At 35.3% G+C, this 18901-nt stretch overlaps 1 protein-coding gene across 7 annotated transcripts in view; it reads left to right on the top strand.

Moving 5' to 3' along the window:
* Window positions 1-18901, top strand: part of LOC106670032 — an 89018-nt gene that overhangs the window by 51929 nt on the left and 18188 nt on the right. Inside the window, exon 1 of one of the 7 annotated variants that reach the window (XM_014400014.2) lies at window positions 2141-2563. The exons of the other annotated variants lie outside the window; for them this stretch is intronic. Coding sequence (XP_014255500.1) covers window positions 2382-2563 — 182 coding nt within the window. The 5' untranslated portion in view covers window positions 2141-2381. Of the gene's footprint in view, window positions 1-2140; window positions 2564-18901 lie in introns of those variants that run through there. 7 annotated transcript variants of the gene reach the window in all.

The raw sequence follows: 18901 nt of genomic DNA on the forward strand, positions 1-18901 counted from the left end.
ATTATTTTTCAAAACCCTTACAACTGATTAATCCACTATTCACATTCCTGTGCCTTCTACACAGGGTGTTCTACTACTCGAGTTACAAACTTTCCAGTACATTCTACATTCAAAATGGAACCAAAAAGTCCTGATTAACTATGGTCCGAATCTCAACAGTTTCGGAGTTATTCAACTTTTTCAGATTTTTTAAGATTTCACGACCTTCCTTCAAATAAACAATGATAACTCTAAAACTGAAAAGTTTTGGACAAATTCGTTGAGACCATTGAAAAGTACGTTAAATTTTCAATAAGATCCGATCAATATTAAACTTGTAAACGTTAGTGAAATAAGCGTGAGAACTTTGAAAAATCATTTTTTTTTTTTTCAAAGTTGAAAAACTAACTATGGCGATTCTAAACTACTATTTCCGAACCTAGCTAGAGACTAGCAAATTTCAGAAATCGTACTCCATTGAATATCCTTTTTAGTGGTTTTTTTAATTGTTTTAATTGTTTTTTTAATTGATGTGTTCTCATTCATGTTTTCACAAAGATGAAGAAATTGATGAAGGAAAAGAAAAAACCGTGGTTGAAGGATTGGTAAGGTGAAAGATTTTTTAAAACAAACTTAAGGACATTTTGAATGGAATTATTAAACTTTCCTAAGGTCTCTAGGTTTGGAAATAGTAATTTAGAATCATCATAAGATTGAAAAAAAAATTTCTCGCTACTGAAACGCTTATTTCACTAACGGTTTCAAGTTTAGTATTGATCATATCTTATTGGAAATTAAAGGTATTTTTCAATGGTCTCAACGGATTTGTCCAAAACCTTTTAGTTTTGGAGTTATTATTGTTTATATGAAGCAAGGTCGTGAAATCTTAAAAAATCAGAAAAAGTGAAAAAACTCCGAAACTGTTGAGATTCGGACCATAGTTAATTAGGACTTTTTGGTACCATTTTGAATATAGAATCTATAGGCAAAGTTTGTAACACGAGTAGCCGAACAGTGTATACATTCATGAAATAATTATATCCACTATAACCACAAAACAATTTTAATTTTAACAATTTTTTATTGTTTAATAAATAATTAAATTCATAAATTAAGGTTTTCCTATACTGTAAAGCGTGCATCGTATAATTTACAACGATTTGTCAGTTCTTTCATTCAAATAATTTTTTTTTTCTTTCTAAATGTGTCGTTTTAAACCATTGATATCTATAAAAAATTGAGCATTAATTTATATGTTGATCAATGTTTTTCCTTTTTTCCTATCTGGAATTTTCTTTTTTTCCTATCTAACTCCCCTGTTTTGCTCTACCCAATCTTTAACCGCGTTTACATAGTATACATTAAATTCGTTAAACATTGTTTTGAGATTTTCTATATTTCCTTCTACAACAAAAGTTTCCATAATGATATAATATCGAAATTTCTTTAAATATACAAAACTGTAAAATAATACACCTAATATTCCACCTTTTTCTAAGGATGGGGTTCTCATTTACGTCATTTTCCTCTCTGCTCTTTGCTCTCCTCGTCGTTTTTTGAACTCTTGATTTTCATTCTTCTTTGGCGACTTTTTCCTGCCTGTTAGATGCTCCATTATTCTATTTTTGATTTCTTCGTTATTACTCTCTTCTTTAAACTCCTTGTTTAAAAAAAGTTTCCCTTTGCATATAATGTACCTGTTCTTACCCTAATCTTCGTGTCTCTGTTGGTATTTTCGATCTCCTTGTGGTTAGCTCATATATTATTTTATTTTTTTATTGTAATCGATATATTTCTTTGAATGTGGGACCAATGGGGCATTAAGAGTTTTTTCGTCTCTGGAGTTGGCTGTTTATTACATGAATATCGGTATGAAAACCTGAGTTTTTTTGGAATCGGATTGAGAATTGACTCGGCCAAATTGGACATGGTCTGCCCGTTGGCTTTGTTTGTAAATAGTGGACGTAAACACGTAAACATTAATCAGATTTCCAAAAGCGTGCTCTGGTCCAGGGGAAAGGCGTGTCTTTGGGTCGAGATCCCTCATCCCTGAGATTCATGTCCGATAATTTTGATCTCAAATCCAATTAATAGGTGGTAAAAATGTATAGAAAGAGGGACTTTGACCCGTTCGGGAGTGGTGGGAAGACGGGGCGCGGCAGTTCAATACATCCAGCATCCCCGGGACCAGCCAATGGAGGAGGATCTCCGGAGTCACGTGATCCCGGACAGCCTCCCGCCCCGGCTCTTCAGTTCCCCTCCGAGACTCGTGAGGGTAGTATCGCAGACGGTCTGTACCACAGCAGCCGCTTATCAGGAACGGAGCAACGACGAGTGTGATATGCAGTGAGTAGGCGGACGAGGAGTAGAGACGAAGGATCGGACACACCGGTGCAGGAGCGATGGGCGAGGTGAAGATCGCCACCGTCGAGGGTGGCGAGACCATAGACAACATGGCTACACTCCCCGTCGGAAGGAGTGTTAACATCGAGATAAGTCCAGAAAGAAATAACGTCACCAACAAAGAGATGGAGGCGAAAAAGACGAAACCCCCCAAGGACGCACAAGTGCAACAACCCAAAAGGTACACAAAACATAAAATTTTATAATTAAAACAACAACAAAAACGAAAATATACCGATTCCGGTTGCCACCCTGTACCACCCCCACCATCATTAAATACATTAATCTGCAAAAAAATACACCTATATACTTTTTTCTAGTCTTAGTAATTTATAATTTTTTCATTACCTAACAACATGGAATAAACAAACAAAAACCTTAAAAGAAAAAATCTTAGCAATAGTAATCAAAAGTGGTTTGGATAAGGAGGATCTTCCTTTTTGTGGACTTCTTCACATATATCGCAGACTAAATATTGACTGTATTCAAACTTTACCATAATTCTACCATAAACCATAAAAAAATTATTAAAAAGGTTAAAATTATCGTGTAACATTGAAGAACGAACCACGATACTCCATAAATGAAATGTACATCGCAGTTAGTTGATTCTTGGAAAACGTCAAATTTCAACTAATTATTTATGTTACACATGTAAATGAGCAGGGATAATTATGCTTGTTGTTACTTTAACAGCAATACAATACAAAAATTATTTGAAAGACATCCAAATGCAACAGCCGAACCCAAATATTTCAGAGCAACAAGAACGCAAATCCTGATTCCGGTTGCCACCCTCTGTCATCCCCACCCTTATCAAATAGGATTATTCTGCAAAAAAAATATTTATTTAACTCGTATCCTTTTTCATAATTAAATATTTCTTAAGTTCAAAAGGCTGAAGTGAACAGAAAAGTTAATAATCAAAATATTTTGACAAGTGGTATCTTCCTTCTTTGCTTTTCTTCACGCGTCTCACAGAGTAAATATTTACTACACGTTTATCTGAGTAGTTTTTGTAAAACTTCAACTTTGATGAAAAAATTTCTGGTGTTTAGTTAATGTTAAATGAGAAAGTGATTTAGAAAATATTAACAGCAAAAATACAAATTATGAATGAAAATCCAATGCATCAGACGAAGTAAAACTATTTCTGAAGCACAAAGACACAAGTTGTGAGTCTGGTTTGCCACCTTCCTTTCATCCATACCCTTGTCGATTTGGTTCAGAGACAGATATTAATATTCTGAATAATTTACACCGTCACGTTTACACTGAAGAAGCAAATCTCCTATAAAAATCTACTACAACTAGCTATCCCCAAATCCGACCTTCGTTACTTTGGGTTCCTCCTAGTCTCACGTTTAACATGGAATAAGCTTAAAAGACAAGACCTAAACAAACGTTGCGGTGTGCTCTGCAAACATATAGGACGACAATCTGAGCTATCGAAAGAGAACAAACAGTCTACGCTACTACAACCGATTTGAACCTACTGAATAGAACTGGGGAACCCCTATACCTTCGAATATACAAAGTCTGAAATCTTTCAGTCTAAAGTCCTTTGATCAATTATATTTAGATTGAATTATGTTTCCAATACTACCAACTTACCATGTTCAACAATAATCTCTCCCATACCTAATAGTCTCGTCCAAGTCCAACATAATCCACTCCTGATTCATGATGTATATTTTAGATTTATATAAGCTCAAATTCGCACATTTATGTGCAGAGTTGAGATCACTTCTTGCAGTCCACTGGCAAAGCTTTTGTAATTTACAATAAATTACCGGCAGGCTTCGAGGATGGTACGTCCAGCCACCGAGGACGGGTTCCTGGTTCTGACAACATATAGGTCAATTAAGCACCCATTCACACTCTCATTCATTCTTAAATACATTCTTACTTATGTACATACGTCATATTCCTCCCTCGGCCCTCTCATCACTATACATTCACCTTAATTAATTCACCATCAACACATGCTAAGGACAAAAAACGCTCTCTCTATATGGAGCGATGGTGTGTTAGAATAAATTTTTAGCTAAAATTTAATAACTAAATGATTTTCAAGAGTTTTAATAAATTTGCTTTCAAACTGTCATAATTAAATATTTTTTTATCAAAACTCACGAATTTCTGATCTCGTTTATTTTGGTTTACATTCAAATAAGTATATTGTAATTACTGTAACGATGAATTTTTTATGTCTTTGAGTTTATAAAAGATATAAAAGTACAAAAGTCCATACAGCCAGGGACAAGAACGATTATCCAGATTTAGGGTGCCACCCACGCCGTTCCCCATGAGGATAAAAGTCATTTTTTCTTGCAAAAGTTTATATCTCACCCCTTTGCTTTAAATTTATTAGCACAGCTATTAGAAAATAAAAATGTTTTTCTAGAGAAAAAAATGAAAGAAAGTTGTCATCAATTATCGAATTTTCACGGGGAAGCCTCCACAGGAACAATGTCGGGTTTTTGTTTGACTTTGCTGAAAACAAACTTAGCCTAGTTTTTAAAAGAGGTTGCAAAAGAAAACTGCTTTTTCCTCACTTTTAACAAAATTAATAGATAGTGCGGCAAAAAAATACGGATTTCCAATTTCGCTAATCACGATACCATAATTCATGATAATTTAATAATACTTATCAAATTATACCTTATCTTTGAATGTAATTGGTTATAAAGAAACTTGATATCATTCGGATAAAATATGAACTATTTCCGTTGAAGAATCGTGAATATTTTTTACTGTACGCAGCTTTTTCGTGTGAATTTTAAATTTCACTATGCATGCGCGAAACATACCCAAAAAAGTATATAGTTTGCTTTTCTTACGAAGCTAATTTCTCTTCCAATCGTTAGCTTCTCTCAGACACTGCAATGTTAAGGCCTTAATTAAATATGTAATTAATGTTTTCTAACGACAGTTATTCTTTGTAAGACAAAACAAAAATACCCTATAAATAAGATGGGAGTACAGTGTTTTTTATCTCATTGGTAAGAAAGGTAACTCCAAAATTGTCTATCTTCTTTAACTTTGTAGGAAGGTTTAACTGTCTGGTGGGCTAAGTTTTGTGCGATTTACGTGTTGCAGATTTGTGAATGATTTAATTTTTTAAATAAATAAATTATTGTAAATTCAAAGTTGATTGAAACTTTTAAGCTTTCAAGAAACAAAATGGCCCAATTCTCCAATTTTTTAAATATATTTATTGCAATCTGTACCTTATTTGCATTATGTACTGAGCTGGATTTAAAAAATGACATGATTGTGGGTCGTGAGGGGAGTTAACAACCATTGTAGATATCCCGACTATACGCGAGGACTAATCCTCGTTCAATAGGTCGCGAGGACATGTCTCAGGCCACTGGTGATTTCTACTGGTTAAAAATTTTGCTCAGAGGATCAGAGGAGAGATTATTGTGGAAAGCGGAAAATGTTTAAGGGATTATTTTTTGCACGAGAGGGTTTTTGAAGTCATTGTAAAGGGTGATGTTGGAGACATAGTAAGGAAACAAAGACTATGTTACTGAGGACTTTGGATTAGAAGGACTATATCCTTTGGATGTTTGCAGATTTAGTAGTGCCCGACAGTTAGTCCGTATGTCAAGGTTGGTTTTAGGATTCTCTTGTAGAATGTCAGTTTGTTTTTTGTTGGAACGATACATTTACATGCCAGTAGCCTGTAGAGTATTCCGAAACTTTTGTTCAATTCTTGTCATTTTAGTCGCGTGTGTCGGTCCCAAGTTAGTTTTGAGTCCAGATGGAACATTAAGTAGCGGTTGCAGTCTGTTTTTGGGGGTGGAAGTATTATTGAGGAAAATTGTATGAGGGTTTAGCTTCGAAGGGTAATGATGCATAGGTGCTTTTATTAAGCTTTATAAGCGTTTTTGCTTCATTCAGGACATGTGCCTGGAACTCCTCCTGAGCAGTTGTGGGATCGGGATTAGAGGATAGCACAGCTATGTCGTCAGCAGAGAATGCAAGATGAAGAGTGAATTTGTGATATCTGCGGTGTAGAGGAGGTAAAGAATAGGTTCAAGTACGCTCCCCTGAGGTACTCCCGCTCCTAGAGAACAATTCCTAGGCGATCCCTCCGGTTAAAATCTTGTTTTCATAAGTTTTCGTAAAGCGATTTAGAAAAAGAAGGCAGCTAGAAATGAAAACAAAAACAAAGATTAGCAGCGAATATGAATAATTGGGGTCACGCATGAAGATAAGGCATGTTTAATGAAGCCTTTTTTTCGGACAGTGACCTCGGGACGTCGTTTCATAAATTTCCGTTTCGCTCATCCGAAGCCGCTTCTATTCCCATAAGAACAGTTTAATTGTCCACTTCCGTTTTCGGCCGGGTGGCAACTAGCTGATTGTTACCGAAGGCTGGGCCAGATAGAAAAAAGTTTTTTTTTAAAGGAGTTTTCGTTTTCAACTTTTCTCCGTTGGTGTCTTCATTGATCTATTTTCGATCCGTGATACACAAACAAAGCGGCTACGTGTAAACAGGAGTGGAACAACTGCATTTCAATAGACAATTTGGGCCTTTAAAACATAAACCATACAATACGGTTAAATAAGTTCTTTTTAACGAGGTACAGCTGCTCAAATAAATTTAGATAGATGATTCTTCAAGAAAGATTCTCCGTCTAGACTTTTTGATAAACCCGGAGCGAAAGAAAATATTTAATACTTTTTAACCTGTCAATTCTTTTAACCAGTTTTTTTAATCTTATTTTATAGGTACTTTACAAGTTAAACGTTATTTACTGCTTGTCAAATTGATATTTTTTATAGTAATTTATTTCTATTAATTCTCATCACATCGGATTAAGTGGTCGTTGACGTTACTTTAGGTTTAATGGACATCCGACGTGCCAAGATTTTTTTTTATATAGGGGTTTTCCGTTGTTGGAGATGAACTAACTAGAAATGACATTTCATAAACTCAAGGAGTTTGGATTCAAAATCAAAGTTTGAAAAATCACGACTTGAATTCCTTTGGTGCAGATTTTATCATTTATCATCAGAACGTCTGAAGAATAAATCCCTATGCAGACATATTTTAGATCCTGAAATATATTCAACTAGGGTAGTTTTACAATACTGATATTGTTAAGGGTGCAGGTCAGTGTAATAACAAAGATAAACATATTCAGGGGACAACCAGCGTCCATGATTCTACAATTCAAAACAGGCTTATGTGTTAAAAGTACGGATTTTATGTAGAATATACGCTAAGGAGGCGAAGCGAATGAGCTTACTTGTATAAATTCTCCAGCTGAAAAAACGGTGAGTGACTGTTCAGAAAGGAAACCCTTCTAAAGAAATTTCGGTTTTTGTCTTGTTTTAAAACAAAGTGTATTTCAAGAATTCAGTTAAATAAATTGTATATTACAATATAATACGTAACATTATTTGGATGTTGGATTCATGTATGTTCAAATCTGCACATGTGCATACATTTATGTACAAAGTTGAGTGTATAATTTCTCGTAATCCGTCAGTAATTTCAGCTTTTGTAATTTACAATAAATTACCGGCAGGCCTCGAGAATCACCCAGCTCGGGTGTTGCAGTCCGGGTCTTGTACGAGGTTGGGCTCCAGAGGGTACCAACAGCTAGGTCATAGCAGCCAACGCAATCAATTCCTGAAACTAAATCCATTGACACTCTCATTCACTCTTTCATACATTGTTTCTTATTTACATGACATCCATTCTGTAAGAGCGGTGGAATACTCGATATTCCTCCATCACCGTGTACATACGTTCCCATTGGGGTCGCAATGTCTTTTAACATTGAGGTTCTGAAAAAGAAGAAGAAGAAAAATAATTTTATTCTGGGACTGGTGTCCCCTAAGAATAATTTACATGAAATAAATAAAAGAAGTTCCTTCTATGAAGTTAAAAGTAAAAAAAAAGATAGAAATCTTGGCACAATGTATACCAATAAGGCAGGACAGAAGAAAAAATTACGTGAATATTAAACAAAAATAACAAATGTTAACGTGAGGTCTCTGCTCGGAGGGAGAGGAGGTGATTATACAGATGGGATTAAAGGAGGAAAAGGAGGCAGCGTGACGAATAGAAAGAGGAAGGGAGTTCCAGAGTTTTAGGTGCCCGGATCAGAAAGGATCTTTCGAAGGTATGGGTTGTATGTTGCGGAAGGATAAGGGCGATTGGGGATGAGCGGGTCTTACGAGTGAGATGTGAGGAGTTGAATTGGAGGGATTCTTTTGACTTTACATTAGGTTTAGCGTGCGCGCCTAGCCGTCAGGCCTTATTACACGTTTAAATTCTCAAGTTAGGAGCGACTCTCCTCTGCGCACGGAAAATCTGCTTTTTCCGTGAGGTTCGGTGAAGAAGCCCGCAAATCCACAGGCTAATCTTAACTTCTTCCGCTTGCCGCTTCCGAGGGGATGAGGTAACGTTGAGCACTTAACCAGTGCCGCGCTTAAAGGGATACCCAATGAATCGGCGGGTCGAAATGAATCGGCCAGGTGTCCCACGCACTTCCTAGATAGAGACGACGACTATCTCTTTGGGTGTAGGGGCTCCGTTAACGTCGAAACCTCTGGATGCGTTCCGGCCGCGGTTTCGATTTTAGTGGAATCTAACCACCCCCTAGAGGAGACTATGCCTACGGTAAAGGTAGCCCAGACGACCACCACCGACAAGCATCCGACCCCGTTCACCATTCCTCACGCATTCAAGGGAGGCCGGCAGCGTAGTCATAGCTCCTCGCTGGCTATACGCTCTCGTCAATCCGATCCATCCGATTTCCACGAGGTCGGGAGGTTATTCGGAGGTCATACGCAAGTACTACGGTCCACCCCAATCCACTTATCCATAGTAATCCATCACCCTGTACACTTATTGGAAATAACTCAGCTAATTGAGGGTCGGTGGGGATACTTAATATTCCTCCATCGGCCTTCTCACACTATACATTCACGCTAATAAATACATCATACTTAATTCACGCTATTTCCACAAAATTATCAGTTTCTTGTTCAATAAAACTACCCTGTTTCCTCCCAAAATTGGAAAATCTGCGAATCAAATCGTCCGAGGGCCACCTATCGACAGTGTTCTTGAGATCGAGAACTTCTCTGCCGATTCAGCCCACCGACGCTGCCACTTTCTTTTATCGTCGATCTTTGCGTTATTTTGCGAATAATGTCCTTTTATAACTTTTTACAACTTGAAAGGTTGTGGTCGTCACTTCGTGCAAAACTGTGAGGGTCTGTAATCGTTGGTCTGTGTTATTTTTTTCCCAATCTTTGGTCCCTTTTTGTATTCCATTTACCACCCCAATGCCTATTATTACCATTTTGGTATTCTATACTGGAATATTGTCTTCTAAATTGAATCCTATCCAAGTGACCTCCATCATCCAAGAACACCTTGAACGACTGATGGAAAAGGTGAAGGACAAGACTGAACGAGGAAAAATATACATTTACATTCAAAAAACAGTTCCACTATGCATAAACAACATTTAGCAACAACAGCTACCGACTTCCATCCAAGTCAATTGGGAAAGAATCTGAATTCTATCTAAATAGATAGAATTCAGATTCTTTCCCAATTGACTTGGATGGAAGTCGGTAGCTGTTGTTGCTAAATGTTGTTTAAAAAAAATATTTCTATTTTGTACTTAAATAAGTACAAAATAGAAATATTTTTTTCCAAACTGATAATAATTAGAAAACGTTCACAAAGATAGTTGAGTTTCAATTTTGATTATCCTTGGGAAGTTCACACACCAAGAACACCTATTGATGTTAATAAATTGTGTTTTAATAGAGACCAATTGAAAGAAATGGATTAAATTTTTATCAACCTAATTGTCTTATTGATAGATGTAAGATGTACTGCTTGTTGTCATCCATCAATCTATTTAATATTTATCTATATTATCTATATTAATATTTTATGCCAAGATTTTATCATTTTCATTTGAAAAGTAGTGTGTGACAATTATCAGATCAAGTCTCGCAACGCTATTTGGAATGTTTCGTAGAAGGCAGTTTGTACGTTTTTTTATGTGTTTTGATAACGTGGAAACCCAGACGTCGAACTGTATAGAACAATAAAAACGAACAAGATCGTTGAAGAAGCAATGAAGTAATAAGAAGAAGTTAAAAGTATTATAGGGCTTAAATTAAGCATGAACTTTTATTTTGTATGGGTTTTATTTATGACAAAATTATTTTAGTTCTAATTTTTTGCGAATTTGCCAGGAGTAGAAAAGGGCAACCCAAAAATATATTGATCCTGTACGTTTCGTAGTGGGTCGTTTAATCCCCCCCCCCAGCAAAGCAGTGGCTTATTGCGGCCACTGTGGACATACAGGAAGGAACTTGTGATCTTCATCCAAACCTTTAAATCCAAATTCTTCGGGATAATTGTCAAAGCTCTTTACTACGTCTTCAACATTCTTTTTGTCGTTGAACTGCACTGTTCAGGCTTCCTAAAGTTCCAATCCAACTCTACTCATCTGCTTCTCTGCACTTTTTTCTTGGCATTAACCGTTAAGCCATAGCCAACTCTCTCCATACAAGTTTTTTCTAGGCATGCCTCACCATGTAAGTTTTTCTCGGCATTAGCCGTTGAGGCGAAGTCATACCTCACCGTATAAGTGTTTTTTCTGTGTTTTCGCCATTAAGCCATAGTTATGCTTAAAATAGGCAGGGCAAAGAGCACCGTCCCCCACGAAAGTTGTGCATGTACAACTAGCAACCATGTAAGTTCAAGTCGGGTCCTGTGTTGGCTGAAGTGTCAGTATTGTGTCTGAGAGAAGAACATACATATATTACGAACAAATTTGATTACATACAAATGGCGTCAATTGATTGTCAATTTTGTTATGAAGTACATATTTGAATTGTTCTTGACTTGCACCTTCGCAACTTTTTTCGTGTTTGGGTTATCCATTATTAAATTTTTAAAGCATTCGTCTCTTTTCAACACTACCGTTTTTACGTTTTTATACACGAATGTTTTTGTGCGAAGTAAGTTTTCGTTACATCGACTTACAAATACTAAAATAATCTTGTTGAACTGAAAAATTACAAAGCCCATTGACCAAAGGCCAGATAACTAAAAGAAAACTATTTTCTCTTGTGTTGCAGGGTTTTTTGTTTTGAAAAACTTTTTTGGGGGGAAATGTGTTTATGTAGGTATCGATAGATCATGTTAGAATTTAGTTCAGCCCTTGTTCTTTTAAAGCAAAACAGTTGATCACCAGGGTTTTCAAAAGCTTTCACGTCGGTATATTCTATGACTTTTTTTTATTCCGTGTCGTAATGCGAGCCGAAGGACTGAACACGTGTGCTCGCCCCATTCAGGTCTCCCAGACTTTACCACCGTAGTTTTGTGTTTGTTAATACGACTAAGGCTCAGTTCACCTCACGCTGTTTACCGAAAGAATTGGTAAAATGGGCTTTGTGTGTGGGTAGTATTGCACATGGATGATTTCGTTATTCGCTATTCAAATTTGATCTATGAATAAGGTATCAGTCGTGCAAACTGTATATGTATTTTTATTTATTTTTGTTTAAGAAGAACAGAGCTCTAGGGGAGAAGGAAGCTCGATCTCTTCAACATTTCTTATTCTTAGGAGTTATAAACGTTCTCTTTCTGTTTACAGATAATAATGTATTATTTAACCAACACCAATTTTTATCAAGATGAATGACTTTTGTCGAATTAACTCTAGTTGGTTCAGATTGGGTGAAAATGTAACACGATTTCCCACGATTGAACTCCTCCCAGTGATCAAAGTCTATTTGAGATAAGCCCCGTTTCCACCTTGATTTTCATTAACTAAGATTATTAAGATTAGATGGATAGTTTATCTATAGCAAGGATAGTTTAGTAAATTTATTGGATAGTTAGATATCCCTTGTGAAAAAAGTGAAGTTTTGAAATTCGTTCCAAATATACATATATAAATATTGTATAAATGTACATATAGGCATAATAGGACATATAAATTCGCGTTCTTCAACGATAAACATATGAGCCTGTTTGAAAGTAGTATAAGTTCATTTTTTCATATGCCGAAATATTTCAGGTTTGCATTTGTATTAATTTAAAAATATTAGTAAACAATTAATCAATTCCAGTGATAATTTAACACTACACCTTTTAAAGTTTATTATAGAATAATGATTTTTAAAATTATTTAAAAATAAAAGATTTATACCACTTTCAAAAATAACATATAACAAATAAAAACAAGAGGAAATTTAAGTCCATATTGTATGACATTAGCTTTACTGAAATGCATTTTTCAATTAATTTCAGTTATATTAAAACGTAAATATAAGTAATCAAGCATAAAATGTAAATTGCTACATTAAGATAACTAAACATTAAAAAAAAATTATATTTTAAGTGTGGTGTCTAGTGACCGTTAGTTAATGATTATTTGGTGATCATGAGATGCGGTCTGGTGTGACGTAGGTTGTATAAAAGCATTTTATTTTTCGTGCCAACGTTTCGATCTTTATTGAGATCATCTTCAGGGCCTGGATTTATACTGGCACTCTCAACACGTCACACAAGAATGACACATCTACACAGAAAACAAACACTTTGAGTAAGTACAAGTACTTTGATTGAATCTAAAATTTCTAGCATTGTATAAATATTTTTTTCCACATCCTACGTGTATTTGAAAAATTTAAACTATGTTTATAAATCCAAGGCCTTGAAGATGATCTCAATAAAGATCGAAACGTTGGCACGATAAAGAAAATGCTTTTAAAACCTACGTCACACCAGACCGCATCTCACGATCTCCAAATAATTATATCAAATTTCTTTGCAGGAATAATATTTCCAATTTTTGTATAATATTTTTCGCCTTTAATTCTTTTAATTTTCCAAATTTTCTGGTAGTTATTTTCATAATGTGATCGAAAATTAGTTAACCTTCTTATTCGTCAGTCGTTGAATCAGTTAATTCCAAAATTCTTCTTAGTTTGTAACAATCTTGAATTAATAATGCTCTTACTGCTTTCCTCATCCGATTCATAAATTCGTTTTTTTTTCTAATATTCATGTGCTTTATTTCTATAATAAAAAAAAATTCAAAATTTCCGCGAAATTGTTTATTACTCTTCATATTATCGTACATATTACGTATACGTATTATTGTCTGTTTTATAGGTATGCGAACTCATTGTAACAATTGTATGATGGAATATTTATCTTAAATAATTAATTTTGTTTGTTAATAGCAATTATAAATAAATAATACTCTGTCGTCTATAGTATAAGAGACGCAAACCAGACAGTAGGACTGGCGAAAGAAAACTGACAAAATCAATGAAATTACTCCTCACCACTTCATCAGAATATTAATTAACAAAACAACCATGTTTTTTTAGAAAACTAGAACTAGCTAAGTAATATTTTCTAAAGCACAATGCACACTGGAGCCGTAATAATCAATAATAATTGCAATAGGTAGTTGTTTTAATTGAGGAATAGGAATGGACGTATTCCACTTTCAAAATGAAGATTTTTGCTATTACATTTTATATCCAAAGTTTTGTTAATTTTATCTAAAAAAATCGTACTCCAGCGAATGTATCTATATTTTACTAAACTTACATTTTTTATTTTTTACTTTTTTATTTATTCATTTTTTTAATGGACTTTCACCACTTGGATAACACTAATGGTTCAAATGGTCTACACGACTTTAAATGGTAAATACACCACAAAATAACAGCTCATATTTTGGTGTATTGACCTAACTTTGAACCATTAGGAAACAGAAAAGCACTTCTTTTCCTGAGTTTTACAGTTACAGGTCATTTATACAGTATCTGCCAGGTTAAATTTGGTTTAAATCTTTTCCAAAATTGTTTTCCCTATAGTAAAGTTGACAAGTTTCACACCAATAAAAACCGAACTTTTTTTATAGGTTGTTCATAATTCTGTGTCAGGGAATTTTATATTCTGATCAAGGGGACCTCTAAAATAGATGGAAATTTTGAAGCTACGTAAAAAGAAAACGTAGTGTAAAGACTATTTCTAGGTCATCTCAGACTTACGCATAAGTTCACTTCTATGGGACTTCGCGTTGATAGGGCCTTGTCCGCCCACTAAGTACTAGAGATAGCGTTTGTCGCTTTCAAGCATTTCCACCGACACAGTTCGCCCGTTTTTCCGGTGAAACTACTCGGCCTTACGGACCATGTGAACGTTTTGTATCGAATATTTAAACAATTATAGTGTGATTTTAGAACGAAAACAATCAGTTTTTTATTTATTACATATAACGTTAAAATGTACAATTATTGGTATGATAAAAACCCAACCTTTGATTGTCTAGAATTTCTATCTTTCTGAGTTGAATTTTGAACTTTAATAATGAAATGTTTGAATTATCGTCTGACAAAAGAGCGAGCGGATGAGGGAACTGGCTTAAATATGAGAGCAGGAGTGAATTGATATATCAAAGAATCTTCGTTCCCAGGGGTTACGACTTCGTGGGAAACAATTATAATTTGATGTTCAAGTCGTACTAAGACAGTTATGAGGATGGTTCAGAAATAAATTTTACATAAGGTAGCATTCTCCAACAGGTGGAGACAATGAAATGTCAAACAATCCTTAACAGAACAGACCATAGACTAGAGAATATCCAACAATTTAATTATTTCTGGATTAAGAGAGAGTTTAAAGCATTAGGTATAAAAGTCTCGATTTTAAAAGTTTGTATACGGTAGATTGTAACCTGATTTTATCATTCTTAATTTATACTAATTAAATATCTACCTAAGAGAAGTTAATTAAGATTTGTAACAGGGTTAATTTAGCAGATTGGACAATAAATTTACGAGAGTGTAAATAAAAATTGAAAGAATTGTAAACCATGGCTTTAATCCAACAGTAATGGACTGGTCTTGTGAATAATTACAATCCCTTCCACTCCTCTTAATTCTAAATTAATAATTAATTAGACGAGATACTCCCGTCATGATGCGGCCGAATAAAAACACAGACGGAACGGTTTGTTTTTGTTTTTTCCCGTTTGTTTATCTTCAATTTAAAAAAAGCTATTGCTTTACGTCATTAATACCATTGTGACTGGATCTTAATTGAAACAGGAAAGATCTGTTTGGGGAATTATGAAACTTCACTCAAGATGAGCAGATTAGAGAAATCGTTACTTTTTATATTAGCAACATTGACAAAAGATGAATTTGTTATTGAAAATATATAAACAGGTCAAGTTCACATGTTACCAATGCTTCAGAGTAGTGTTCGCCCACTCATATGCTGCCATTGCATCAACCCATTAAAAAATCTACGTTATCTTTATTCTTCCTCGATTTGAACAGTACTGCAAAGAAAGAACGAAGAAGACGAAAGAAAGAAAAACTCGTTAGGCTAGAACATTGTAGTAAACTCATTAAATTCACTAATTCCGTGGTCCGCTTGACCAATTAATACATTACAATTAATTAAGGTTTTTAGTTGAGAAAAAAAAGTAAATGGAACGAGCGGGATTCGAACCCACGATCTTCGGCTTGATACGCCGCTGCTCTACCACTTGAGCTATCGTGACCTCGATCCACTCGGACACCAACTTCCCACTCAACCGCACCTTTTGAATTTTCCCTCTTTTTTGCCATTTTTCAAATGTGTAATCCGGATTGGATTCTCGGCGACAAATGAAATGGCCACGGAAAGCTTTTAGTGAAGTATACTTCATTTTAAATCATTAAATTCAATAATTTCGTGGTCCGCTTGACCAATTAATATATTATAATTAATTAAGTAGTAGAGCAGCGGCGTATCAAGCCGAAGATCGTGGGTTCGAATCCCGCTCGTGCCATTTACTTTTTTATCTCAACTAAAAACCTTAATTAATTGTAATTGTAGTAAACGTTGAACCCCCTTGGTCCTTAAATACCTCCTTAGTGTAGGAAAACAGCAAACATTACCACTACAAGTTTTTGTATCAACCATGTCCACAAGGGGTGTATATTAAAAAAAAACCCTAAACTTCAAATCGGAAATCTTGTACCTGACAAACTACCAGTTACATCAAACGAAAGGTCGGTATACCTGGTATAAAATCAAAACTCCCAGAACCCATGAAACATGTTTTAAAGAATCTTAATGTCTACAAATGAGGATATGCTCAATTATTGTACCACACAAAAAGCAATCCATCAGAGAAATAAAGTTGAACAGCTTAAATAGGATTTACAAGGCTATAAATACAGCGGTGATACTAAACTGAAGCATCCCTTGGGTATTAGGACCCCGAGTGATTAAGGAACAAAGATTCCATTGCAAGGAATGAAGCTGCATGATGAATGTCAGCCCTGGAATATGAATTCATACTATCAGACAAGACAACCAATAAATACTAAGTTATGGAGTTGTCATAAGAAGAATTGTCATAATGGCATAAGAGCAAGCATGAAGGAACTGATTTTAACAGATTCCTTGACAGAGCACTCAAGACTCAATGGAAATCGGAAAAGCCCTGGCTTTTCATTTTTTCCAAGGATCAAATTGTTATGAGACTGCTGATCTACTGAATATCAGACATGTCAACTATGTAAACCAATCATCGAAATAAACTTCAGATTCAATTATATCGAACAAGACACTTGATATCCTAAAATAGAAATATTTGACCTTTCTGTGTTTTCTTTATTGAGATTCTCGTATCATGAGATTCCATAAAACCGAACTTCTAAAACCCTGACGTCATTCTGCTACTGTTGTGTTCTTCAGAGCTGAGATGTCTGTTACTACCTAAAAAAGACAAAACAGCTTTTCTCGAAAGACCATACTAAAATACCTCCTTAATGCATTAAAAACGATTATATTGCTAAAGTGCTTTCTAAAGGAGGAAGATTTAGCGAGATATGGGCAAGCAATTCAAGCCTAACCACTCAGTGAAGCCAACTTTCAAACCGAACGGTGCCTCTGCAATTAGATCCCTTTTCTTCTTATTCTACCTTGACCCGAGTGAACAATCCCATCGCTTTTAGGATTGCACACTAGAAATATACTAGAATATCTGAATTCGTCAAGGATTATTCTATTCCATAGATCAAATCCTAGCAACACCACCGATTAGCTTTCTTTTATTATTTTCAAATATCTTCGAGTTAATGTTTCTTAATTGATTTTTAGCTAAAAACTCAAATCCTGGACACTCCACTTGGATATCGTCACATGTTTAGTAACTCAAGTTAGCTTCCCAGGAAGGATCTGTTTGAGTTTGACTGTTCCTGAACAAGGATATTTAAGATGATTCCGGTCTCACAGAGAAACTGAATCAATACGTTATGGAGGCTTACCTTATTAAAAACCTTTTATTTGTTTAGTGACCAGGTCGAGTGGTGGCCCTGAGAGGGCCGGTTTATAATAAGAGCTGTTGACAACAATGGACTCCCTTGGCAGGTGACGGTGGGTGCTGTGCCGAGAGATGTCAATGAGCAAAGTGGTAGCAGAAGTCGTTATTGTACAGTGTGGTATTTCGGATAGTAAGTCAAACCGGCTGTCGATTGAATGATGCGATGAGTGTATGAGCTGTTGAGAGGACTTTGCTGCTTCTGGCTTCTGATTGCTGCTTGCTCCATTAGTGAATGTAGGAACCAGTCGATGAGTCTGATTTAATATATCCAATGGGCTTAGGAAGGCGGATTGTCAAAGTGGTGGTTTCTGCCAGCCGTGTGATTGACGGAACCTTCTTAAGCCGCAGGCAGTCACTACAATTGAAAATATCAAATATTGGTAACGGATCCTAGAGCGATACTTTCAGGGGATTTCCCAAGGGAGCAGCCTAGACCCATTATTGTATTTTATGTGCATAACAATCTCCCTGAAGTAAGAACATGTTGGCCAAATACACTTATGAGGAGGATGCATGAAGTAACATGTCATTCATCACACATTAACTTAAAGATTGAACAACGTATGTTGTGGATAGACGTATGAATTTTAATAGTCACAAGTGGTTAAATTTACACAAATTCAACTAACAGAATGATCTGAATGGCAAAACTTGATAAATTTTATCATTTGTAATAGCTTTGGCTTAGTCAACATGGAGGTAATGCACAAATGCACTTGTGTATAACGTGCGGTTTCGACTTTTTCAGTCTAGATTTTTGATTTTCAATAAAATTATACTCCATTATTTAATACAGCTAATTCTTTTCCCTTCTTTAATTCATCCAATTCGAATAAACTGCAGTGGCTGCGTATCAGCTGCTGTACTCCACAGCAAAATAATTTTGCATCTCAGTACTGCGTTCTTAAAGCTAATTATTGGAGACACATGTGCCATAAAAGTGTATTTACACCAATTTTATCCTTAAAGAAGTAGGATTCTTTTGAAATTAACTTCTGCAGTCATAATTTGTCTTCAGTTTATACTACCCCCCCCCCTAGGGTACTTCATTACTGCAGTTCTTTGGTCGAATCTTTTTAACTTGTACATCCATGACTTAATTAAATTAA

This window comes from Cimex lectularius, unplaced genomic scaffold (assembly GCF_000648675.2).
Source record: "Cimex lectularius strain Harlan isolate CLEC.00 unplaced genomic scaffold, Clec_2.1 scaffold38, whole genome shotgun sequence".
Taxonomy (NCBI): Eukaryota; Metazoa; Arthropoda; class Insecta; order Hemiptera; family Cimicidae; genus Cimex; species Cimex lectularius.